The sequence below is a fragment of the Lissotriton helveticus genome, chromosome 7, assembly GCF_964261635.1.
Source record: "Lissotriton helveticus chromosome 7, aLisHel1.1, whole genome shotgun sequence".
Lineage (NCBI taxonomy): Eukaryota > Metazoa > Chordata > Amphibia > Caudata > Salamandridae > Lissotriton > Lissotriton helveticus.
Genome location: NC_136068.1, coordinates 396785531 through 396812930, shown reverse-complemented (window position 1 = coordinate 396812930; position 27400 = coordinate 396785531). Strand labels below are relative to the sequence as shown.

At 48.2% G+C, this 27400-nt stretch overlaps 1 protein-coding gene across 1 annotated transcript in view; it reads left to right on the top strand.

The window, feature by feature from the left end:
• The window catches only part of LOC144768516 (serine/threonine-protein phosphatase PP1-gamma catalytic subunit B-like), a 65086-nt gene that overhangs the window by 25171 nt on the left and 12515 nt on the right, over positions 1 to 27400 (top strand). Inside the window, exon 6 of the mRNA XM_078652250.1 lies at positions 12729 to 12863. Within this exon, the coding sequence (XP_078508376.1) occupies positions 12729 to 12863 (135 nt within the window). The remainder of the gene's footprint in view (positions 1 to 12728; positions 12864 to 27400) is intronic.

Below are 27400 nucleotides of genomic sequence, written 5' to 3'. Positions count from 1 at the left end.
TGTCTGAATCAAACAACTGCGCCTCCTTAAACCCCCCAAAACAATGGTCCTCCTTCACTCCCATTCAGGAAGCCGAGATAATGAACCTAATCTCCAATGCTAAACCCTCATCCCACGCCCTGGATCAACTTCCCCCTCAAGTGACCAACGACATGCAGCTCCTCTTAGCTCCGCTATGGTGCAAGATCATCGACAGCACACTGAGCTCAGGAGTCGTTCCTGATTGCCTCAAAGTTGGCCACTGCTGAAAAGGACTGGGCTAGATTCTGATGATCTTAACTTTAGACCGGTATCAAAATTACCCCTTCTGTCCAAAATCCTGGAAAGATGTGTACTCTCTTAGCTAACCCAACACCTGGACAACATCAATCTCCTAGATCCCCACCAATCTGGCTTCAGAAAGGGCTGCAGCACTGAAACTGCAATCCTTAATGTCATAGACGATCTTCACAAATCACTGGACTTGAACCAATGCTGCCTTCTCATCCTCCTAGACCTATCTGCTGCATTCGATACAGTCGATCACAAATTGCTCATCAAGACTCTACAAGAAAGGGCAGGTTTAGAAAAGACAGTACTCCACTGGTTCTCTTCCTTTCTCCACAACCGCTCACAAAGAATAAAAATTCAAAACTTCGAGTCCGACCTCCACCCCGTTAACCGGGGTATTCCACAAGGAACAGTGCTCGCCCCTCAGCTTTTCAACATCTACATCAAACCCCTTACTTCCCTACTCAGGAAATCCAACATCCCTTTCCACCTTATGCGGATGACACATCACTCTATCTGGAAACCTCCATCCATTGCTAACATCCAGAGACTCAACGCCACGCTCAGGGAGGTACAAGACTGGCTCTCAAACCATCACCTAAAACTCAACCAAGAGATAACGGAAATACTCCTCATCTCCAATAAAGACGTAAACCCACAAATCGCGGAATGGCTCAAAGCTATCGACGCCCTCCATGGCAACCTAATCCTGGCGAATTCGGTAAAATCTCTAGGTATCACCTAGACCCGAAACTAAACATGAAAAAACATATCTCAAAATCCGCAAAAAGTGCCTTCCTCAATCTGAAATTACTGTACAAAATCAAACCCTTCCTCTCACTCAAAGACCTTCAACAAGCCACCCAAGCACTAGTGCTCTCCAGAATTGATTAGGGGATTGCAGCCCTGACTGGGACACCAAAATATCACCTCGCCCCCCTGAAAACAACTTTAAATGCAGCAGCTAGAATGGTCACTGGTACTAAGCAGACCCCCCAGGATATAGCGGCATGGATTCGCAAATTTAGCGGCACAAATATGGAAATTTAGCGGCACAAATATGGAAATTTAGCGGCACTTTATTTTACTCATAAGCATTCATTTTCAGCCTTAAATCAATGGAAACTGTTTTAGCAGAGTATTCCACTTTGATTAGGCAACCTGGAATATGGAATAGAGGAAGCAGCCCACAGGTTAAGGCTGTTATCCCTTGGAATTGCAATTCTTCATCTGCCAGTTGGGCTAAACAGAAGTGTGAGGTCTCAAATTTTGTGTCACATTTTGTGATGTCAATTCCTGTGAGGTCATGGGTCTTGATGCCACTTCCTGTGATGCGACGTGCCATGTCGCGCTCAATGATGTCACTCAATGTGATGTCAGTCGCTATGCTGCCTAACTTGGTTAGACCCCTCCACTTCTGTTTTTTAGGACCTGTGCCCTCCTAAGAAGTGAAATAAAGGCAAAACAAGACAACAGGCCTCCTCCATCCGTGTACCCAGAATCGGGGAGAACATCCCTGTCTCCATCAGGGCCGCCCCAGCGCGGATGCAATGCAGGGATTGAGTGACAGGCACTTACCCACACCTGACCCCCCCCCCCCCCCCTGCATGTCTGGTTTCTGCCCCCAAAGCTCTCCTGCCTCTGAAGTCATGGCTCCTGCCTGGGATCCGAGGGGCAGGCGCAGAGTACAAATGATGAGGAAATGAGTCCTGTTCCTAGGGAGGGCCGTGCCAGGTATTAGAAGCCCCGCTGCGAGTCTAGACTGCGGACGCCCCCCCCGTGCAACTCACGACACCCAGCACAATTATGCACTGTTTAAGTGCTTGATTTATTGCCAGTGCTTATAGTGCAGAGCCCACTGCCTTTTTATGGATCATTTTGCTTTAGTCACCATCCATCCTGGCATTGAGCACATAATCTTACCACCAACTCCCTTATCAAATACTTCTAAAGTCTACCACAACACTCCCTCCGGTCTACTTTCACAATGGAAGACTTCACTGTAATACTGACTCACTGTCAAATTGCACTCTAAGGAGCGAGGATTAATGGACCTGGAACCCTGTGAGCTTGAAGTCACAAGGCGCTCAACTATAATTCCCAGCGCCTCCAATTCCTTGGCTATCACTCTTCACATTTAGTGGCACGTATATTTTGTGAGATCAGCGCTGTGTTGGTAATGCTGCAGAGTTGAACTGTCAAAGCCCCCGGTCATTACCTTAATAGGTGCATATGTATTGGGCGTGTCTCAGATGTGCAGGGGAGGTTCAACTGATTTTTTTGTTTGATAAGAAATGGCCTGAAACAAGGGACAACGTAATAGGCAGGGAGACTAAAAATCAACTGTAGAAAAAAGTGCGAGACCAATGTATTGGATCTGAGAGCAAACTAAAAACTATCGGACAAAATGCACTTATACATAGTGAGTCTCCATCCTATCGAAATCTGGGTTTAGGCAGCTAACTGCTGAAATAAAGGCAAATGCATCCAGTTCCTTTGACAGTCCACCATGCTGTTACTAAGGAGACTGTAATGCAATGAAATCCAGAAGAGATCGTAACCAGGGGGCCCGGCCTGGAAAGGATAAAAAGAATGCGCCCCCCCCCCCCCTTCCAGCCATAAAAGAAAAATATGCCTCTAATGGGAGGACCCAGGGGGTTGGCTTCTCGTGCAATGACACACACCGACCCCAAAACCACCGCAAGCCCCTGACACCTGCCAGAGCCGATGATAACAGGCGGGGGCGTGAAAAACAAAGCCTCATTAACAAGTGAAAGATCTTTTAGCTGCCAGTCGCACCCGAGTACTTCACAGGTCATTAATTTAATGACCTGTGAAGTACTCGGGTGCGGCTGGCAGCTCAAAAACTGAATGTCTGTGTGTGTCCCGGGAAGCTGCTGACACACACGAGTGGGGGGGCGACGCACAGCCAATAAAAGGTATTGTTTGTTTTGCTGTCTCCCAGTAGAGACACTTCTTTGTAAATATCGCGGCCAATATGGTTATTATCGCGGCCATCGCGGTAATCTGCCGATTTCGCGATTTTTTCATGAATCGCGAAATCGCGATAAACTGGAGGGTCTGACTAAGACATTTGATCACATCTCCTCTGCACTCAAAGAACTCAAATGGCTCCCAATTGAATTCAGAGCCAGCTTCAGAACAGCCTGCCTCGCCCACAAAAGCCCTGGACATAGGCAAACCGGAATACCTGGCTGCCAAATTCAAAAAGGCCGGCCAGTCCAGAAACCTCAGGAGCTCCAACACTCTGCTACTCATCCCACTGAAATCTCGTAAGCAGAAAACCGCGACAAAATTGTTTGCCAGAAACGCCCCCAAAATCTGGAACTCCCCCCCCCCCCCCATCCAAACAATACCCTCATTTCCCAAATTCAAAGATCTGCTCAAAATCCTCTTCCTCGACCGCTCTCGAACAAACCGGTAGAAGGCAAGGATGCACTCCAGCCTGCACTCTTTCTAACTTTATATTTTGACCAATGACACTGACTCGGATCAAGAAAATCTTTCTGGACTCTCGTCCGGTGTGAACAAAGCAACTTCGGGGGGCGCCCTGTTTGAACTTCATCCTCCTTGCCCGCCCACGCAACTGCGCCTTTGTTCGTCCTGTTCTCGGCTTGATCGACATGTTTGACTATACTCTGTACTGCATACTTGCTCATAATTTACTTGTTGTAAAGCGCTCTGATACCCTCGGGTCCAGCTAGCGCTATATAAAACTCCTAAATAAATAAAGGAACCTTGTGAACCACTCCACAAGGCAGAACTAATGTTCTTAACCATAAAGACAGCTTTCCTAGTTGATATCACATCACTGCGGCGGGTGAGAGAACAGAAGCCATATATGCAGGTACACAAGGACAGAGTAGTGATGCAGACCAATGCATGCTTCTTACCAAAGATCAAATCAACATGAATCAAACGATTCAGCTCCCGGGTTTCTTTCAACAACCAAAAACAAAAAAAAAACCTGATTTGCTCGAAATGCATAGGACAGTAATGTAATAACTAGATAGGACAAAGGAATTGGAAAGGGACGTTAGTTATTTGTATCCTTTGCAAATTCAAACAAACGCTCACCAGTGACGAAAGGCCTATCGCAAGGTGGTAGTGTCACAAACTTGAGTGGATATTCTTGGCCAGCAATGATCAGGGAATGAAATGGCAGCTCTTGAGGTAAATGAATACAAGTCTTTTGGCCTAAGGATACCAAATAGATTTAAAGAACAAGAGTGGAGAAACATACACAACAGGTTAACATTTCTGCACTTCACTTGTACGTAAAGGACAAAGTTAACTGCGCTCCTGGCACACTAAAAATAGCATAAGAACTAAATGTTTAACTTTTAGGCTACTGATTCTGAAAACGCCAAGTACTACAATGAGTGTCTAAGGGCAAGGAGCAGTGAAAATCCCTGTCACAGGAGGCAGACAGTAAGCCCTGCAATGCAATCACTAACGATCCTTGGGACCCCTACGACTGAAGGAAGGAGAAACCATATACTTCTTGGGGGGTGGGAGGGTTCAAACTGTACACTAGAAAATGGCAAGTGTTTCAGCTGGGAATGGCAGCCGGGAGGAATTTCCGCCATAAACCGGTGGCCTGAGTGCTGGAAAACATGCATCCTCCCAAGACAACATGTAATCTGAGAAAAGGCAGGAATTCACATTTTTTTAATAATAAAAAAAATGTAAAAGGCGCTACAGGTTTGCCAACAACTGAGTGGGGTAGAGGCACACGACGAGCGACAGCAACACATGGAGTGGAGAAGCACACTACCAAAAGAGCAACACTAAGCTGGGAGCAGACGGGGGAGCAGGGATGAGAGAGAACAACTGAGGGCAGGGGGAGAATCCCCTGGATGAGAGAGAATATCAGAGAAGGGGCATCGGGGAAGGGTAGAGAGTGAGGCACAGAAAAGACAGATGGAAAATACATCCAAAAAGAGAGAAAAAATAGTTGCTTAAAAGTAACTAGTGGAAGGACATGGGGCTATGCTCAAAGGAAGGGACAAACACATGATGGACATGGCAAGCCAGATAATAAGAAACAACAAGCAAATGAGTGACAAATGCAACACCTGGTAAGCCTTGGGAGGGCTTTAGGCCCCTGGAAAATTTGGTTAAGGTGGCAATAGGTATTTTTCAACCAAACAGCTGTGCTGTCCGGTGGGCTCAACCTAAGAAGAGGGGGAAATTAAAATTAAGAAGTATTCCGGACCCACCTACTAGATGGCAGAATATTGTACAGCATGTGAATCCAGAAAATTCTTCAAGCTGCAAATCTGCTTCTACTCTTAACCATTTCAATATCCATGATAAAGGTCAATTATTCGAACTCTGCTCACTATTCAATTCAGCGAGTAAGAATCACAAATTACCTCTTATTAGAAGTGGGGAGGGCAATATTTATGAAACACAGAAGAAACTATACACATTAAGGATGCACAGAGACCCTCCACTTGGCTCGCTCTTCTAAAGCAGATTAGTAAAAGTGTAAAATGATCTGTAAAAAAACTACGTAGTAAATGTCACTGAGATATTACTCTGCAGAGTGTGGAAAATGTCCCTGTTCCAATAGTAATCAATTGCATTAGCATAGAACCAGCATGTTCGAGGCATGTGGGCTGCTGAATTCATATCTATAGCATAGATCGCCGCCTAGTGTTGGGTCCGGATGATTGCACATTGTTGTCCTGGAAGAGTCTTCGAAGTATTACGAGATAGGTGGCTCCTCCCCTGGACTACAGTGCGCATGGGCATCGACTCCATCCTCAGATTGTTTTTTTCCGCCATTGGGTTCGGATGTATTTTCGTTATCTCCAGTTCGGAATCGACTTAAACTTTTCGAGGCCAAAAGGCCTTTTTCTATACGTCGGTATTGTTTGCGTTCGGTGCCCCGGTTCTATTCCGACTCAGTTCCCGAGTTGGATTTCCAGGGAGTCGAGTTGCTCTTCGGTGATCGAGGCCTAGTCGACACAGCAAGACCCTCGACGACGCGACATGGAACGGAGCCCGTTCAAGAAGTGTCCCGTGTGCGGATCGAAGTACCCACACATCGACGTCCACCCGGTGTGCAACAAGTGCCTGTCGCCGGACCACAATGAAGCCAGCTGTATGGCTTGTTCAAAGTTTCGTTCATCGAAGACTCTTCGGCTTCGGCGCGTGGCGCGCATGGCAGCCCGGCAGTCGCCCCCAGCACCGGTGGACATCTTCGTCGACGAAGAAGCAGACGAACAAGAGGTTCGAATCCAGATTTCACCTCCGACGGTGGACATCGAATGCGAATACGACGCGGATGTCGGAGGCCTCGATGTAGAAGAAGTCGTCGACGAGGTAGGAGACGACAGCGAGGCCTATGGGGCCATGGAAGATAGCTCAGAGGAAGAGCTATGCCCCGTTAGAACATTTACAAAGGCTCAGGTCGAGGGATCGCCACTCGGCCTTACCCAAGACCTTATACCAGCATCCACGGCCCCGCCTTCTGGCCCGGCTACGGACACTTCGGCGGAGCCCCCATTATCGAAACTGAAACCATCGGTGTCGACGAAAACAAAAATGGCCGAGGCGCCATCGAAACCGAATACGTCTGCTCCACCTTCGACGCAGTCATCTTCAGAGGTGTCGAAGCGGTCGACGCCGAAAAAAGCTGTCGACCCGGTCAAGGTGCCGAAAGTGGTCAAGGTCGTCGAGCCGAAGCCAAAGAAGGCCGCCGACTCTGAGTCGAATAAGACCGTCGAGCCGAAGTCCAAGAAGGCCGTCGAGCCAACATCAGGCAAGGGCGTCGAGCCGAAGAACGCAACCCCGACGCCAGTAGTCAACGCCGCCGATCCGAAACCGTCGCCGTCCGCGTCTGCGGCCAAAGACAAGGATCGTGGCGCACCAAAGGAGGATACTCCTACGCCTCGCTCAGGGAAGCCGAAGTCATCGACGCTCGGATCTTCTCCTGGAGGTGGACAGAGGTCGACTGTCGGGTCGACGAAACCGTCCGCTTCCTTTATGAAGCAGGTCTCGGACTCCCTCAAGCGAATTAGGGACAAGGCTTCAGCGTCGGAACCGAAAGCGCCTTCCACCGCGAAGCAAGCTGTAAGGACGCCAAAGACTTCGGTGCCGCTACTCTTCACGCTGCCGCCGAAGGTGGCGCCGAAGGCCTTCGCACCTCGGTCGGTGCATAAGGACTCGGTGGTATCGAAGCCGACTCAACCGGATGGGAGTTTGCTGCATCGACCACCCTTAATGGAGGAGCAGTCGGAGCATTTCATCGATGCCGACACCAGAAAGCTCATGCTTCACAAGAGGAAAATCACAGCGTCGCAGCCTTTGGAGTCATATACTATTCCAATGAAGCGCAAAAGGCCGGATCCAGAAGCACAGGTCTTGGTCGAACCAATACTTCCTACAAGAATTGCGACACCCTCACCCACTTATTCTGATGGAGAGGATGCAGGGGATCAGGACGAGGAATACAATTTTCCAGCCAACACAGAGCCTGATGAACACCAGGACTCCTGGATGGGGGCAGGTGACCAAGGGGATCAGCACACCGTCCAAGACCCTCAGGCGTACAATGTTAAAACCTCTCCCACCGAGGATTCTGCGGCATTTAATGCCTTGATTGAAAGGGCGGCCAAAAACCACGCTGTTGAACTACATGCTGACCCTGTGGAAGTGGACTTCCTCTTTGACACTTTCTCAACTGCTGAAAAGACTGTCAAGACTCTTCCTATGCTAAAGGGGGTCCTTAAGCATGCTGCGGACATTTTTAAGGAACCCACACGGTCAAGGGTAGTCAACCCTAGAATCGAGAAAAAGCACAGAGCGGCACCTGGCGATCCTACCTACATCAAGGGCCAGTTGCCATTGGACTCTTTGGTAGTTTCTAATGCCCGCAAAAGGGCAAATTCGCAGACCACCGGTGAAGCTCCTCCCCCAGACAAAGAGTCTAAAGTGCTTGAGGCATCGGGAAAGAGAGTAGCAGCTCAGGAGGCCAATATCTGGCGTATCTCTAACACGCAGGCACTCTTGGCTAGATACGACAAGGCACACTACGACACACTCGAGACCCTGTTGCAGCATCTACCAGACCAATATAAAGAGGCAGGGGAGATGCTTATCCAAGAAGGGAAGCTCATCTCCAACGCTTCCATTAAGTGCGCACTAGACGTTGCGGCCAGAGCAATTAATACCAGTGTAATGCTCAGACAGCAAGCATGGCTCAGAATCTCAGGGTTTAAACCAGAAATCCAAACGACCATCCTTAACCAGCCAGTAAACCCTGACAGGTTATTTGGTCAAGAGGTGGACAGCACCCTGGAAAAGATAAAGAAAGATACTGAGACTGCCAAGTCCATGGGAGCTCTCCAGTCCCAACAGTTTCGTGGGAACACTTTTCGTCGCTCAGGCAATCGAGGTGTTAACAGAGGCCAGATGTCACAGCAGTCACAGTTCACTAAAGGTGGGGCGCAATCCTCGTACACAAAGCAGAGTAGAGGAGGATACCGGGGCAACAGCTCCAGAGGCAGAGGCAACAACAACAACTCCCATTCCTCTGCCACCAACAAACAGTGACTCCCTGTCACTGCCCCCCGACCATCAAACACCTGTCGGGGGGAGACTCCAGCAGTTCCTGCCAGTCTGGAGATCCATCACCACAGACAGGTGGGTCAGGAAACTTATCCAGTTCGGTTATTGTTTGGAGCTCACATCCACTCCACCCAACATACCACCAAAACACCGTCCTATGTCAGCAGAGCATTTGCACTTATTGCAGCAGGAGGTTCTTGTCATGCTGCAAAAAGGCGCAATAGAGCTCGTGCCAGTGGAGGAAGAAGGCACAGGGGTGTACTCCCTGTACTTCTTGATCCCAAAGGACGGGTCCCTCAGACCTATTCTGGACCTCAGGCCCCAAACCAGTACATTCTCTCAGAACACTTCCACATGCTAACACTGCAGCAGGTTCTTCCGTTGCTCAATCAGGGAGACTTCCTCGCAACCTTGGATCTCAAGGATGCTTACTTTCACATCCCACTCCATCCATCCCACAGGAAATACCTCTGGTTCACCATTCACAACAGGCATTACCAATTCAAGGTCCTTCCTTTCGGAGTGACCACAGCCCCCAGAGTGTTCACGAAATGTCTGGCGACTGTGGCTGCGCACCTCAGGAGACAGAACGTCCATGTCTACCCTTATCTGGACGACTGGATGGTTCAGGCAAAGTCAGCCCAGCAGTGCGCCGCAGACATGTCCCACACCATTCATCTCCTTCACGGTTTGGGCTTCTCACTGAACTATCCGAAGTCGCACCTTCAGCCAGCACATGTGCGGCAGTATCTGGGCGCAACGATAAATACCCTGGCAGCCACGGCTCAGCCAAATTCAGTGAGGATCGGCAACATCCAGTCGCTAATCCAAAAGTTCAGACCGCAACACTCATTCCGAGCGAGAGTGTTCATGCCGTTGATAGGCATGATGGCCTCCTGCATCTTCATAGTTCCGCATGCAAAGTTGCATATGCGTCCGCTCCAAGAATGCTTGGCACGTCAGTGGACTCAGGCTCAAGGACAGTTGAAAGACCTAGTGTTGGTGACCGGTCGGGCGTACAACTCTCTGCATTGGTGGAATCCACACAACCTTTGCAAGGGCCGACCGTTCCAGGAGCCTGTGCCGCAGATTATCCTGACGACGGACGCATCTCTCCAGGGATGGGGAGCTCATGTACTCCACTACACGGTGCAGGGACTATGGACAATGCAGCAACAGAAGATGCACATCAACTACCTAGAACTGATGGCGATCTTCATGGCGATGAAGGCATTCAAGGTACATCTGTGCAACAAGGTCGTGTTGATCCGGACGGACAACATGACAGCCATGTACTACATTCAGAAGCAGGGAGGTACACACTCTCCAAAGCTGTCTCACCTGGCTCAGAGCATGTGGAAGTGGGCCATTCAGAGGAACATCTTCCTCATGGCGGAACACCTCCCGGGCAAGGACAATCAGATGGCGGATCTGCTCAGCAGGTACAGCCACCAGATGCACGAGTGGGAGTTACACCCATCAGTACTCCGCCCGTACTTCCAGCAATGGGGTCATCCAGAGATAGACCTATTTGCCACAAGGGAAAACGCAAAATGCCAAAGCTTTGCCGCCAGGTTCCCTCACCCACAGTCGCAGGGCACTGCGATATGGATGAACTGGTCAGGCAGATTTGCGTACGCTTTTCCCCCAGCACCTCTCATACCGCTGGTGGCAAGAAAGCTAAAGCAACACTCGATGACACTCATCCTGGTTGCTCCAACGTGGGCACGCCAACCATGGTACACCACGTTTCTAGAACTCTCCGTGGTACCGCATCAAAGGCTGCGCCTCACACCCAGGCTCTTGACGCAGAACCATGGCGACATTCAGCACCCAGATCCGCGACCGCTCAACCTGGCGATCTGGCTCCTGAGGTCTTAGAATTTGGCTACCTTGACTTGCCTCCTGAATGCATGGACATCATTCGGGAGGCGAGGAGGCCCACTACCAGAGCTTGCTATGCAGCAAAATGGAAGCGGTTTGTCATTTACTGTACAGAACACAACATCAACCCGCTAGATGCATCCATTCCTAACATCATCTGCTATTTGTTACATCTTTACAAATGCAATCTAGCTTATGCTTCCATTCGGATACACTTATCCGCCATAGCGGCTTATCTCCAAAACAGGCAGCATCTCTCTGTTTTCAGGGTGCCTGCCATTAAAGCCTTCCTAGAAGGGCTGAAGCGGGTCATCCCTCCCAGGACCTCGCCAGCTCCTGTGTGGAACCTCAATGTGGTCCTCACCAGGTTGATGGGCCCACCTTTTGAGCCTCTACATTCATGTGAGATTCAGTTCTTGACATGGAAAGTGGCTTTTCTCATTGCCATTACATCTTTACGACGTGTTAGTGAGCTACAGGCGCTCACTGTACAAGAGCCATTTATTCAAATTCATTCCAACAGGGTGGTGCTGCGCACTAACCCTAAATTCCTTCCTACGGTGGTTTCGCAGTTTCATGTCAATCAAACCATCGAACTGCCCGCATTCTTTCAGAACCCTGAGACAGTAGCAGAAAGGATGCTCCACACTCTTGATGTCAAAAGAGCGCTAATGTACTACATTGATAGAACAAAGGATTTTAGAAAAACACAACAGCTCTTTGTTGCCTTCTCAGCTCAGCACAAAGGCAACCCCATTTCCAAAGCAGGGATAGCCAGGTGGATCGTTAAGTGTATTCAGATTTGCTATCACAAGGCTAAGCGCACTTTAACGGTCCCCCCCAGAGCCCACTCCACCCGCAAGTTGGGGGCCTCCATGGCTTTCCTTGGTAATATCCCTTTGGAAGATATTTGTAGAGCAGCCACATGGTCTACACCACATACCTTTACTAAACATTACTGTGTAGATGTGCACTCCAAGCAGCAGGCAGCTGTAGGGCAGGCTGTTCTTAAGACACTATTTCAGACTTCTGCAGCTGGCACAGGCGGCCGCCGTTAATGGAGGGACTGCTATGTATTCTATGCTATAGATATGAATTCAGCAGCCCACATGCCTCGAACTGAATATGCTACTTACCAGTATGCATCTGTTCTTGGCATGTAGGGCTGCTGACATTCATATCGCCCGCCCTCCTCCCCGGCGCCTGTAGCGGCTGCAGACTTTTGTTGCATTTACTCTTAGGCATGGCCATCGCTTACACTATTACACCATCTTTGCCACAATGGCTAAAAACAATCCGAGGATGGAGTCGATGCCCATGCGCACTGTAGTCCAGGGGAGGAGCCACCTATCTCGTGATACTTCGAAGACTCTTCCAGGACAAGAATGTGCAATCATCCGGACCCAACACTAGGCAGCGATCTATGCTATAGATATGAATGTCAGCAGCCCTACATGCCAAGAACAGATGCATACTGGTAAGTAGCATATTCATTAGGCCGTTGGATATCATGGCACACTCTGTTAGGATGGTATTGTTTTAAATATTCATGGAACAATGGATACAGATAAAAAAATTCTCAAACACTGTACCTAGTTTTAAGTCAGGTTATTAATAGCTGTTCAACCCTTTGTATTTTCCTAATCTTGGGCTAATTTACACTGTACCTAGTTTTAAGTCAGGTTATTAATAGCTGTTCAACCCTTTGTATTTTCCTAATCTTGGGCTAATTTGATTTCTCCTTTCAAACCGAGCAACATCATCTTTTTATATTGTGTGTGCGTTGGTACACCTAGAAAGGTTCTCCAGTCCTCTTGAGTGGTCAATGGGAAACATTTATGTGGTAGGTGTATTTAAAAAGTTTAACATGAGACTATAGAGTATCTCGTGGGGGCACGAGGTCATTCAGAGCACACTAATGAGAGGCATAGGATGATACATGCTTCATTTTTGACCCTCTCTACCCTTTTCAGGTGGTCGAGGACGGCTATGAGTTCTTTGCCAAACGGCAACTGGTGACCCTTTTCTCTGCACCCAATTACTGCGGCGAGTTTGACAACGCAGGCTCTATGATGAGCGTGGATGAGTCACTGATGTGCTCCTTTCAGGCAAGTATCCACACATGCTTATATTTGGGTAATTTGGGGCAGGCAGTAAACCGGGGATACAGCCAGTCTTACGTGTGATTCAAAACTTGCCTCTACCGTGGTTTCCGAAGCTGTTCTTGTCTCCTGCTTTAGGCCTGCAAGACCTATCAGTCTTTACGGATTAGTGGTTCTGACTTTAGTTTTCGTCGAGCTGCATGTAGTGGCTTCTGATTGAATTACAGGTGCAGGTCAACCAATGTATTGTAGTTTCCAGCGTCTTCTGTACTAACCTCTGCGTTTTATTTGTGGGTTTTTACTTTATTATGTGGTTTAATGGCTTTCTTTATATCAAATCTTTTTCCATTTTTATTTTTTTATTTTACCACTTTTGGTGCACAACACAAACTGAATCATCTGTTAAAAGCTGTATTTATTTCTCAATTCAGTGTTGGGTCTTAATGATATGGGAAGAATAAATTGGTGGTGGGCCTGTTATTCGTACATTGCCAGCGAACTGTCAGTTTGCTCATCTTTGCAAATCCTGAATTATTTTGGTTAATATTTATATATTCATGAACTAAATGCCATACTACTTTTTTGGAGGGGACTTTTTGGCTTGGACTCCACGTTAATAAAGAGACTAGTTAATATTTATGTTGGGATGCTCATTTGGGGACTACCTGGAGTTTTTCACAAGTGCTGAAGCTTGGAACTATGGATCTTGAGAGCAAACGGATAGAACATTTTCTTTTTGTGGGATTTCTTAGTCTACTACCATTGGGTGCTCTCTGCATGCTTTGCCTGACCTTACAGGGTCGCATACCAAGTGATACACCGCCCACCCTCTTTGACTTTGGGTAAGTTGACAGCAGCTTCTCACTTGTTCCTCTTGGACGTATGTGCCATATTCCTCACCAGGCTGTCACAAACTTGATTTGCTGCAGGTGCATTTTGTTCCAGATTTGATCCTGATTTCCATGTATAGTTGTTTTTGTGGCTGAAGTCCCTAGTTTGATCTGTTCAACGTCAGTTGATGATCCAACAAGAGTATGCAGTTCCTTTTGAGGACGGTGGGGAGGGTGTGTATAGGTACTGTATATTAGAGGGGGAATGTGCTCCAATAGGAGTAAAAGCCCTCATACACCAGGATGGGTGCAATGATTCATCATTGGGCTAACTCCTAGTCATGCCGGCGCTGCAATGTCCGACTGGCACCCGCAATGGGGCACTTGCGGGAGATGTTTATATAGAACAGCTTTTGATTGTGTGGGTGTGTAGATTGGTAAAATAGGCTTGAAAGAAAACATCTATTCAAATTGACTTGGTGATCATTGGGTAAGAAATTTTAATGAATGAGTTAGCTTGTCTAGTTAAAATCGTAATTTCTATTGAAGGATATAATGGTCCTGGATAGCTTAGTGGGTCTTAATGGGTCAACATGGTTCTCTCCTTTTGTCAAAAATGATCACGAGGCAATTCTTCAGGACCTAAAACGACCCTAATCTACACAGTGACTGCAATCTCTGGGTGTGTATTCTCAAGAGGAGATTACCAATCACTCAACCAAATTGTGGTGAATCTAGTACCGTCCTAAACACAAAAGACAAACATATTAATACAAATTGTCTATTATACGTAATTGTTTTTCAGGTGAGGCATGCGTTGCCATGTCAAATTCATGCCCCGAAACAGCATGAACACTGAAAATACACAACACCTAAACACACAAAAACGTGACAAATGTCAGTTGATAGCCATACTCTGCATGCCTTGACATTAGATAGTGTTCTCTACCTGGCAGCTGTTTTGTCACCCACATTTTGGATCTAAGACCTATGCAGAAGGCTGGTTCAGCAATAATTTGTAGCGAGGGTTCACAGTGTACAGGACTGTTGCTATAGGAAATACCTCCTTACTATACAAAAGTCATGCTACTGGACATCTAAACAAGGGCCTGAACAAATAGCTGCTCCCCTTACCACCTTGCCATATCTGCAAAAACAGTGAATTCTGCTAAATAAACACGACCAGCAAACCTGCCTATTTGGCTGGCAAGTTCGCAATTTCTAGCTGCTCTCCGCACAGTCAAGACCTCATCAGACTAAAGTCTAAATGCACAAAAAACGGTTTATATATTGGTTAAATTCCAGATTAGAATGTGGGGGACAGGGAGGAAAGGAGGATTCCAAGAGAGTCGTTCGTTGCTTACTGGGGAGGGTTTTGAAGGTTGTTCTGTTTCACTACCAGCAGCCGATGGAGCTGTCTTATATGCAGAGAGATGTGGTGTCGAAACGATAGTCTTCGATTAATTAGCAGCTGCATTTTGTACCATCTGCAATCTCTGGATCAGATAGGCAGGAAGCCCCAGGTATAAACTATTCACAATATTTTGCCGTGATGTCACTGAGGCATGGACAGTGATTCTGTGGCAGTTCTGCGGTAGTACATGTAAAAATATCCTCAGGCTTCTCAGCTTACCAAAGCATGAGGATGCTATGTGACGTACTTCAGTTGTGAACCTAAATGTCATTTCCCATTTTAGGCCTAGGGTTTTTGCCGAGGTTGTGGGACTAGGTGGCAGTCCCATTTCAGCTGGCCATCACAGTCCGGCAGACGGAGGAGATGTCTTGCTGAAGAAGAACAGGACCTCTGTTTTCTCCGCATTGAGCTTTACCTTGTTAATATTCATCCAACAGAAGATGCCCTTCAAACATCCCTTGAATCTGGTGAAAGTGTTCACGGAGTGATCCTTGAAGGACCAGCTGGGTGTCATCCACATGGGATATAGCCTTTACTTCCCAGTTAATAAAGAGCTACAAAAGGGGTGCCAAATATACATTGAATAGTAGCAGGTTTAAGGCCGGGCCCTGCGGTACCCCGCACCACAGAGGTTTAGCATCTGACGTAAAGGGGTTGGAGAGTGACCTTTTGAGTGCGGTCACTGAGATAGGACTGTATCCAGGAGAGAGCAGTCTCGCCAGTTCAAATTTGGCTAGTAGAATTTGGTGATCCACTGTGTCCAAGGCTGCGGAGAAGTCCAAGAGCACCAGCATCGCTGAAGCTTCTCTGTCCATAGTCATTCTTACTAACTCCACCACCTCCAGCAGAGCCGTCTCGGTACAGCAACCGGACCTGAAACCGGACTGCGTATCTTGCAGAATGGCATGCCTATCAATGAAGTTGGTCAGTTGGCGCTGAACCAGCTTTTCCAGCAACTTTGCCGGTGCTGGCACTAATGAGGTCGGGCGGTAGTTGTTAAGCTCTCCCTGATCCACATTGGGATTTTTTCATGAGAGGTAATAGCATGACATGCTTCCATGAATCAGGAAAGATGCCGCTGGCGAGTGAGGTATTCCATATATGATTCAGGGTGGGATTGATCAGATGAGCTAGTGTCCTCCACAGTTTTGGGGGACACGGATCCTCTGGGGACCCTGATTTACATTTCAGGATCTCCACCAGGGATTCCTGCTGTGAGATGGAGAGAAATTCTGAAAGCGAGTCTTTGCTGTTGCGGGTTCCCACGGCTTCCATTTCAGTTGTTTCCATTCCTGTCTTGAAGGTGTCATAGACCTTCTGAATTTTATTCTCGAAGAAGTCCGATAACTTTGAACACAGTGATGGTAATATCTTACTCTCAAGAACCACCAGCTTAGTAGTGAAGCACTAGCTAACCTGAAGATTTATTTCTCTAGTTCCTCCGCGCTATTAATGCGCTTCACAAGGTAGTCCCTTCTTGCCACCCTCATTGATTTGTGTAATTCTTTTGAAGCTTCCTTATAGGCCAATTTGTCCGATGGGCTATAATGTTTCCTCCAGAAGTGTTCCATTTTTTTACATTTGCTTTTTTCCACTCTGAGGTCTTTGGAGAACCATGGGGGCCGATGGAGAATTTCTCAAAACTCTGCCTATTCTATGTTGTCCATGGTGGCAGGGATCCACCTGGTCATAGCAGGCGTGTCTACATTAGGGTCGTTAGTTAATTGTGGTTGGCTCTCCAACAACACTGGACCCAGGAATTCGGTTGTTCACTTCTTCCAATTTCTTTTTGGAATGTTGCGGGTTTCCCCACCAGGTTGTAATATTTCCATGGTAAACGAGAAGGGGACCAAGTGGTGGCCTGTCTGGACCACTTGTTACGGGATCTCTGCAACCAAGGACGGAATATTCGAGAATACTAGATCTAAAATGTGGCCTGCACAATGAGTGGGGAATTTTACATGCTGGGTGAGATTTGCTCCATTGAGTGACATAGTTAGCAGAGAGGCATGAGTACAGCTGGGATCCTTAATATGCAAGTTAAACTCTCCTAGGGCCGTATAGTTGGCATATTGCAATGACTTCTGGGCAATGTAGTTGCATAGATCTGCGATTAAACTGAGAGGGCAATCTGGTGGTCAGTACATCAATAGTCCTGCAAAGGAGGACGTGGATCCGATATTCATATGGTCTGGGAGTTGGTCATTACAAACTCCACCTCTCCATAATGGCTGTACTAAAACCTGGGAAGTTTGGTAGCAAACTTCTCAGCATGGTAAATCTACACTGATGCCAGTGTGGGTTTTAATGTAAAATGCACTCAAAGGGCATCATAGAGATGCCCCCCGGAAAAAACAACCAGCCCTGGTGTGGTTCCTGAATGGCTGCTTGCCATTTGCTACCAGCAGACAGGTTTCTGGACCCCTGGGTAGAGAGCCTCCCCTCTCTGGGTCCAGAGACAAAGCCAACTCGGCAGAGGTGTCATGCCTCCTCCTTTCAGGATGGGCTGGGTCCACGAAGGGGAAGCTTCAAAGGCCTGCTGCTTTTGAAAGCTACCCGTGCCTTTTGCTGCCCCCACTAACTGGCACCCCCCTTTTCTGCCCCCCACTTTGGTTGGGAGAATCGGCAGGAAAACCAACCTAGGAAGATAGGTGTGCCCACGTTTGCCAACCCCACCCCTCAGGTGGGGGAGGTGAAGTGAAGCACACATCTCCGTCCCCTCCATCTTGAAGATGAGGGGACTCGGCCACTGAGGGAGAGAATCATGCCCCTTCCCACTGCAGGGTGACATAATAGGGGGTGTATCCATCCCAAGGAACGTTACTGAACCGGCCTCCTTTGAAAAGCACAGGCTTCCCGACGTCCTTTTGGCACCCTGCACCCAACCTCCCCAGTGCCACTGGTGGTGCAGCTCCTGTGTTGTTGGCCCCTGTAATGCTGACCTTAACCCCAGGTGCTTTGCTCCCACATTCGAGTAACCTGCTCATAGGCAGTCCCTAGCCGAAGGCCCCCATTGGTTAACATTGAGCCCCGGCACTCTGCACCCGGCTGCCCCAGTGCTGCTGCTGGTGCAACTCGAGTGCCTACCTAGACCTTGGGGAGTCTTGGTCCTATCCCCCAAAACTCCCACTTGTAGGACATTTACTAACCTGCAAAACCGTTAACCATTTTTAGGTCTCGCCTAGCGTCTTGCTAGAGAGACTTAATGACATAGAGTGAGTTTCACTAGCGAGGTTAAACCCCGCCCCTCTTCTCCATTGGCTGGCCTCCGAAACGGTGGCCAGCCATTGGAGAAGAGGTCCCTGTGACGTTCTTCTTTCTCTTTTAGCCCCGTCCTTTTCAGACTGGGTCCTTGCCTTCCTTCTGCTGTAAAAGATTTGTTATCTTTATGGGGCCTGCCCCATAAAGATTAGAAACCTTTTACAGCAGAAGGAAGTCGTGGGGAAGAGAAAAGTCTACGTCAAACAATTGCTTTCTCCTCCCCTGTCCTCGTTTCGAGCTCCGCTGCTCCTCCTCCTATCCCTCGTGTCCCCACCCCTGTTTCCCGTCTTCCTTTCCTTCCTTGCTCCTTGCACATTTTTCTTTAATGAGTAGCACATATTAAAAGTTTTACCAATATTAAATTTTTTTTTTTTTGTAAATTTTTTTTATTTAGAGTTACATATGAAAACAAACAAGACAAGGGCCCCCAAGGTGCCAGCAGGTCCCCGCAGACGGGGCGTGATAGGAAGCAACAGTGCAGAAAATCCATACTGACAATTGTATCTCAAGTCCGGATCAACAGAGTCTAGTTCAGCGAAGATACTCCGAAGGTCTTCAAAGATCCATCAAGAGAGCATGAGAGCACAGCGTAAATTATTCGCAAGGCCAAGGGACCACACATCCTGAGGCCAACCGGCCCAGCATCGCTCTCCCCAGGGGCCCCCGAACATAAGGAACCACTCCCCCCCCCCCCCCCTACCCATCCCCCCCTCCCTCCCCCATGGTGGTGACCCAACACACACTCCCGCAAGTCCGCCGACATTCACACTAGATTTGAAAGAGATGAAGGGACCGAATAGAGGCCGGGCAGACGGCAGAGGGCAACCCTTTAGAAAGGAACTCCACCAGGGGACCCCAGTTATAACGAAAGTTCTTGAAGTTACCCAGATAGATGTCTGCCATTCTCTCCAGACTCAGATATCGCCATAGTCGGGCATGCCATAGGGAGATTGCTGGTGCCCCTCTCTGCTTCCAAGCGGCAGCCAGAGTAATTTTGGCAGCTCCCAGGCAGAGCCATAAGATCCTCTTATCCGCCCGAGTTTGATAATTCACCAATATTAATTTTTAAACCTCTAACTGCCATGTATTCTGCAAAAGTATTAAGGGCATTCTGTAAACCCACTTGAGTCCTAGCCATGATTACTGCGTCATCGGCGTATAGTAAAATAGGGACTGGACTACCCTTAATTTGGGGGAAGTCCGTTCTAACCATTGTAGTTAAACAATTTGCCACGCTATTAATATAAAGATTAAATAAAAAGGGCGCCAGAATGCAGCCCTGTCGGACTCCTTTCCTTATCGGAAAAGTAAAAGTGCATTCCCCCTTATTACCAAAGCGTACTTTGGCCCCCGCCCCCGATATAATTCTTTGATAAAATTCAACAAATTAGACTCCATGCCGAGTTGCAACAATGTATCCCATAAAAACTCATGACTGAGGCAATCAAATGCCGAACTAAGTCGACAAATGTTAAAAATAAATTACCATTTTTTGCCATCACATATTTCCCTACTATGGTAGCCAGATTTAGCCCTTGCTCAACGGTCCCTAGGCCCGCCTTGAAGCCATACTGGAATTTAGAGAGAACACCTGTCTCATCGGCCCATGATTGGAGTCTATTCAATATAGCTCTTCCTGCCACCTTCATTAGGGCGTCTAGCAAGGAAATCGGCCTATAGCACTTCGGGTCGTTTCGGTCCCCCTTTTTAAATATAGGGACCACTATCGCCTCTTGCCAGGTACTAATAAAGCCTGTTCTATTACTACTATTAAGACGTTAGTTATAAGAGGTGCCCATATATTAGTGTTAGACTTATAAATGTCTACGGGTACCCCATCTGGGCCTGCCGCTTTGCCTGCCGCACTTTCTGCTATGGCTAAATTACTTTCAGATAAGGTGAATTTAATACATATAGGAAACAGACTTAGTGCGAAGATCCCTTCCATCCGTGGCTATCATTTTTTGCGGATTCCACTCTCTCATCTTTTTTATATAACTCTGTAAAGTGGTCTACCCATGTTACTTCATTTATAGCTATTTCCATGGAATCTATTTTTCTTTCAACAAAAAACGGGGCGTTAACCGCCTTCCAAAAGCCAACATTGTCCCTCAGGATACATGCTTGGTGTAAACATCGCTATGCTTCCTGCTTCAATTCATTTTTCCGGGTTTTGATTGCGAGGTAATAGGTAGCTCTGGCCTGTCTAATCTCAATGACATTTTTTGGGTCTTTTTTGAGTGTCGTTTTTAGGGCTGCATGCGCTTTACTGCACGCTGAATCAAACCACCCCTCCCCCTCATTTTTTGGGCCCTTCTTAGATGTCCTAGTTAGGGCTTTATGAATTTCACTCGAGATCTTCTGGAAGGCTGCCACTATTGAAGCACTATCAATAGTATCCGAGAGGCAAGTCATAAAGTCGTTATAATGCTCCTTTAGCAAATATGCCATAAACGACATGGGATCTACTCTATTCCATTTTATGCTATACCCATTCTGTCTAGCTAATTTTATCCCATAATTATAAAGGTTACCCGCTACATCACAGTACTTGTAAGTTTTCTGGTTAAAAGCCATAGAGAAGCAAATAGGGAAATGGTCACTTAGTGCAATGTCCCCTGTATAGTAACAGTGGACATAGCAAGAGTGACTATTGGAAATCAGGGCAAAATCAGTCACCGACCTACAACCCCTTCCTATAAAGGTTGGTAAGAAGGGGGCCTGCGGGCTGCAGAGTTCATTTGCAAACCCTAAGTCTAACTGGTGGATCAAATAATTGAAAAAACTCCCAGTGTTTGAGTGCTCAAAATGAGTACAGGGGTCACCCTTCAAATTTGCCATCCCACAAACGCCTAGATGGCTTTGTGTACATAAATGGCAATTTAAGTCCCCCAATAGGATCACACAGTCATCACCCTGAGAGTTCTCCATTAGCTGCTGTAAGCTTTGAACAAGTCCATCAAGTGTCTTATTTAAATCAGCCTTTGGGATATTATTATAAAGGTTAATCAGAATGACAGCTTGTTTAACCCCCAGTGATAACTTCAAAATTTGATGATAATCTGATCCTGTAGAGCAGTTTTTAACCGTAATGTTAACAGTATTGGATATATAAATACATAAACCCCCTGCATTCCTACCCCTCTTTGACTGCTTAGCAGGTAAAAAGAACGTACGGTAGCCACTTATGTGAATTTCATCCCTTTCCCAGCATTCTTGTAGACAAATAATCGAAAATTGTTCTTTATAGGGCAGGAAAACTGGTTCCTTTATTTTATTTGATAACCCTGCTATATTCCATGATAAGAATGTGATGGGATCATTACTGTCCAGGATTATTATTATTTTTTTTTTTAGGGACCTGGCTATTATTTACACCTAAAGAGGTTGGTAATGTGTGTATCTCCATTCCCAAAAATTCATCCACCCTCCCATGATCCTGCTCAATGGGTGGTACTATAACCGGTAGTATAGGCAAATTCTCCATCTGGTAATTTTCATTGCTTAAATACCTGCTTCTCCCTTCGCCTGGGGCTCCATCTGATGCTGATGTATTCTCCCTGGCATGACCCATCGATCCAACCTTCTTTCTTCTTTTAGGTATGGGGTGCAATATGGGGTGTAGTGTGGGCTTTAATGGGGTTAATGAAGATTCTTTCCCTGTAGCTTGTTTACTCCCTTTTGATATCTTTTTCGGCCTCCGACGTCAGTCCACCATTTCCAGGCAACTAAACCTGTTATAAACGTGGGTACCTCTCCAGTTATTCACTCACCCATGTTCGGCGACCTACCCCTAGTGTGATGCGTCACTCGAGTCCAGTTGTTTCCGTAACCAGATGGAACAGTAGGTGGATAAAAATATGAGAGTGGTCGAAGTTCTATTGAAGGTTGAGTATTGTGGTTTCTCCAGCTACAGATATGCTCAACCGTACGAGGGTCACTGAAACTAACCAAAACGCAATCACCCGGAATTAATTTAGTAGTAGGACCCACCCACGCCACTCTGCGGACCATCAGTATTTTGCTTATTATGTGCGGGGGCAAAGGTCGGTTAACATTCAACCAATGCACAACTTTGTTCTTCAAAGTCGCAAAAGATTCCTCCATAGGTGCCCTTAGCTCTGGTACTCCCGTTAATACAGCCATGTACGGGCTAGCTTGTGGAGGTAGATTTATAGTATGCTTTCTCAATGGTACTCCCAGTGTTAAGTTTTAATTTGAATTTTGAATTTAAAAGCATTTATTCAGCGCACTTCTACCTAGCGGTTTCATGGCGCTATTGCGATAACAGAGGATGTCAGCAGAGGGAGGGAGTTTAAACAGAATAGGCTTTAATGAAAAGAAAAGTTTTAAGATCCTTCCGGAACTGGGTATAGGAGGGCACAGTGCGAAGGGCGACAGGGAGGGAGTTCCAAAAGGTGGGGGCCAAAACAGCGAACCTCGCACCGCCAGCCCTCAGTTTCTTAAATCGAGGGATGGCTAAGAGGGCCGCGTGGGAAGAGCGGAGCTCTCTACCGGGGAGATAAGGGATGACAGCGGAACAAAGAAATTTAGGGGCAGTCCCTGCTCTTGCCTGAAAAGTGAGGCAGCCGAGCTTAAAGAGAGCACGCTCCCGCACCGGCAGCCAGTGTAGCGCCTTTAATAGTGGGCTGGCCCGGTGGTATTTGGGGAGGCCATGAATCAGGCGCGCAGCCTGGTTCATTACCAGCTGCAAGCGGTGGATCGTAAGCGGGAGCCCCGTTATAGACTACGTTGCCGTAATCAATACGGGACAATACCAAGGCTAGCACGATGATTTTCAGGGCGGGGAGAGAGAAGAAACGGGAAACCTTCCTAATTGTTCTCAAAGAAAAAAAACAAGAGGAGACGACTGAGCTAACGTGTGAGTGAATAGAAAGTTGTGAATCCAGAAAGATCCCAAGGGTTTTAACTTTAGGCACAGGAGAAGGAGGGACACCGAGTGAGGGGGGCCAGAAAGAAGGGGACCATGGACTGCAACCACCTCCAGTCAAGACCAGCTCGGTTTTGTCTGGATTAAGTTTGAGGTGATTGCAGTTCATCCAGTCCTGGATGAGTCTCATCACTGACTGGACGTTCTGGGCAGATGAAGGGGAGTTGGAGAGGTTAAAAATTAGTTGGAGGTCATCGGCGTAATTGAACACCGTGACCTCCAGCTGCTGTAACATAAAAATGAGGGGGAAGATGTACAAATTAAATAAGAGGGGGGAGAGTGACGAGCCTTGGGGGACCCCACACTCAACCCTACGGGAGGCCGCGGAGAAGCCGGTGAGATGAACCGCCTGGGTTCTCCCGGCTAAAAATGACTCAAGCCACGAGAAGGCCAAGCCCTCAATGCCTGCCGCCCTGACACGGCAGAGAAGAATGGAATGATCCACCGTGTCGAAAGCGGCGGATAGATCTAAAAGTATCAGGGCTTGAGGGATCTTGATGTCAATGCCTTCCCGTAGCCTGTCCATCACCGAGATCACCACTTTCTCCGTAGAGTGCAGGGGTCTGAACCCGGCTTGATGGGAGGAGAGGCAGTCATTGGCTTCTACGTGAGCACTCGGAGAGGTCGTAACATGAGTCTCAAGGACTTTTGCTAGGTAGGGCAGAAGGGAGATGGGGCGGTAATTGGCAGGGGAGGTTGGGTCAGCACCCGATTTTTTTATAATTGGGACAACCACAGCTGATTTGTGAAAACTGGGAACAGAGCCCAGTGTAAGTGAGTCATTAAGGAGGGTCAGGGCCGGTGTGGGACACGCTACATAAATTTCCCTAAGGATGTAAGCTGGGGCGAAGTCCAAAGGGGAGCCAGACTTGACTCGGACCAGCAGCGGAAGAAGAGACTCGGTGGTTAACAGAGGGAAGGTAGTCAATTTAGGACCCGTGTGAGGAGGGGAGGGGTTGACAAATGTGGGGGAGGGAGGTGGGATGTTAAGTTTGATTTTAACGACCTTGTCAATAAAAAACTCATTGAGTGAGTTACAGAGGGACTGGGATGGAGGGATGGTAGGCGCGGTTCTGCCAGATGAAGCCAGTTCGTGAATCGTAGCGAATATCTCCTTGGGTTGAGACTCTGCTGCCATCACCCTGTTCGTATAGAACTCAGTTTTAGCTACAAGGATGCCCTTTTTGTAAACTTGTAACACGGACAAGTAGGCTGTCTTCTGCTCAGGGCTATAAGATCTTCTCCAGACTCGCTCAGCCCTCCGTGCGGCCAACTTCAGTTTTTTTAGTTCCGGGGTGAACCAGCGGTTGGCGGCATGGGCTCGTTTGACCGTAAGACGTTTTAAAGGGGCAAATTCGTCACCTGCCACGGTCAGCCAGTTGTCAATGGCGGCCAGTTGCGAGGCGGCTATAAGGCCCGATAACTCTGGACTGGTGTTCGCCAAAGTCGAGCAGAGAGAGGGCATGTTGGCTTTGCCCCATTTCCTGACCCAGGTGTTTTTGGGAAGTTGAGGTTTAGTTATCGGGGCTAGGGCAAGAGAGAAGGCGATGATAGAATGATCTGACCAAGGGCAGGGAACTATTGTGGGGGATGTTGACGGAATGTTTAGTACCCAGATTTGATCTAACGTGTGGCCGTGAGTATGTGTCGGGACATGAACTATTGGTGTAAAATTAAGGCTAAACATGAGGTTGGTGAAGTCCCTGGACTGAGGGCTCTCAGCAGGGTCATTCGGCCAAAAATTGAGATCTCCCAAAACTAGTACTGAGGAGTTATTGATCACCAGTGTGGCTAGGAGGGACTGAATGTCGGAAAGAAAAGAGGGGGTAGACTGAGGGGGACGATAAATTAAAACAAAAGTGAAAGGAACCAGGTGCGAGGTCGAACGAGCTAATAGGTAGTCCACGTCAGGAATTGGGGGGGAGGGGAGAAGCTGGAAGTTGAAAGTTGTTCGAGCTATTAGAGCCACTCCACCGCCTCGCCTGCCCTCAGGGCGATCTGCTCGGATAGCCGAATAAGTAGATGGTAGGGCAGTTAGCAGGTTGGGGAGGGAATCATCCTTGAACCAGGTTTCTGTCAAGAAAAAAAGGTCTGGTGCGTGGGAGTCAATGTAGTCAAAGAGCTCGTACTGGTGGGTGACCGCAGAGCGAGTATTTAGAAGTGTAACAGAAGTGCTAGGTGCAGAGAAAGGGGGGGCACGGGGCGAAGTGAGTACAGGAGGTGTAGTGGTGGGGGGTAGGACTAAGGAAGTTACCATCGAGGGAGGCAGCCGGGGTGGAAGGGTGAACAGGTCTAGCTGCTTCAAGCGACCGATGGTATGACCGCCGATGGTCCCGGGGGCCCAGAGGGAGTAGAGCTGGGAGGACGAATATGTGTGGGGGCGGGCAGCGTCCGGGGCCCCTAGCCCCGACCGGCCGCGGACGGGCTTAACTCTGGCGCGACTCCGGCGCGAAGCCGGCGCGCCCGCTGCGCTCGTCCGCTGCGCTGACGCATGTGGGGCGTTAAGTAGGCGGATGCGAGGTGGTGGGCGGGGTCAACAGGGCGGGTTGGGAGGTGGGTTAAAACACAAGGCAGCCGCTCGTAATCAGCGGGATGAAAGACAGGGGACTGCTTGCCTTCAGCAGTAGCCAAGAATAAGGTAAGGTTTTTTAAAATGAATGAGTGCGCTCGCAGCCTCGCGCTAGCCCTCTGCCACCGGGCTTGTTCGCAACGCTGAGGCGAGAGAGAAGAACGCCTAAATAGGCGGATGCGAGGGGGTGGGCGGGGTCAACAGGGCGGGTTGGGAGGTGGGTTAAAACACAAGGCAGCCGCTCGTAATCAGCGGGATGAAAGACAGGGGACTGCTTGCCTTCAGCAGTAGCCAAGAATAAGGTAAGGTTTTTTTAAAATGAATGAGTGCGCTCGCAGCCTCGCGCTAGCCCTCTGCCACCGGGCTTGTTCGCAACGCTGAGGCGAGAGAGAAGAACGCCTAAATAGGCGGATGCGAGGGGGTGGGCGGGGTCAACAGGGCGGGTTGGGAGGTGGGTTAAAACACAAGGCAGCCGCTCGTAATCAGCGGGATGAAAGACAGGGGACTGCTTGCCTTCAGCAGTAGCCAAGAATAAGGTAAGGTTTTTTAAAATGAATGAGTGCGCTCGCAGCCTCGCGCTAGCCCTCTGCCACCGGGCTTGTTCGCAACGCTGAGGCGAGAGAGAAAAACGCCTAAATAGGCGGATGCGAGGGGGTGGGCGGGGTCAACAGGGCGGGTTGGGAAGTGGGTTAAAACACAAGGCAGCCGCTCGTAATCAGCGGGATGAAAGACAGGGGACTGCTTGCCTTCAGCAGTAGTCAAGAATAAGGTAAGGTTTTTTTAAAATGAATGAGTGCGCTCGCAGCCTCGCGCTAGCCCTCTGCCACCGGGCTTGTTCGCAACCCCTCTAGAAGCGTTAACAGGAATATTTATTACGTTAACGCCACCCTCTGTGGATTTACCATTATTGGATAATTCAACCGGGGGGTTCGTTATTGCTAGATTTAGGCCATTTGGACTCAAATTTTGGACAGAGGTCGTTATATTACTCGTTTTTAGGTCTCGCCTCTCAATGCGCATTGAGCAGAGCGAGACTATAGGGGCTTAAATAAGCTTTACCTAGACTGGCGATTGACTGGCGAGTTGATGCTGTGCCCGTGCGCTTTTAGGTCAATGCGCATTGACCTAAAATGCGCGTGCACATCATCAAATCGCCAGTCAATCCCCAGCAGCACTCCTCCCACACCTTTGAAGTGAAGCTTAGCTTCACTTCAAAGGCCCCTGCTGCTTCACACCCTCATCGCCGCTCTCCCCGCTCTGCCCCCTCCCCTGCCCGCCGTGTCACATTTCTCATCCCCCCTTCCCTTCTCTGCCTTCCCTCCGTCTTGTTCAAACAAATATGCTTTTGTTTCACCTTTTCCTGTAAGAATACTTTGATTAGTGGTAGTAGATTTCTTGTACTTTTTATTTCCTGCAAATTAACTGAAGTGATAAGATCTCATTGAAGCAAGTGATCGCGCTATAGCAGTCTGTCATTGCATTTCTCCTCCCCCCTCCCCTTCTCTGCCTTCCCTCCGT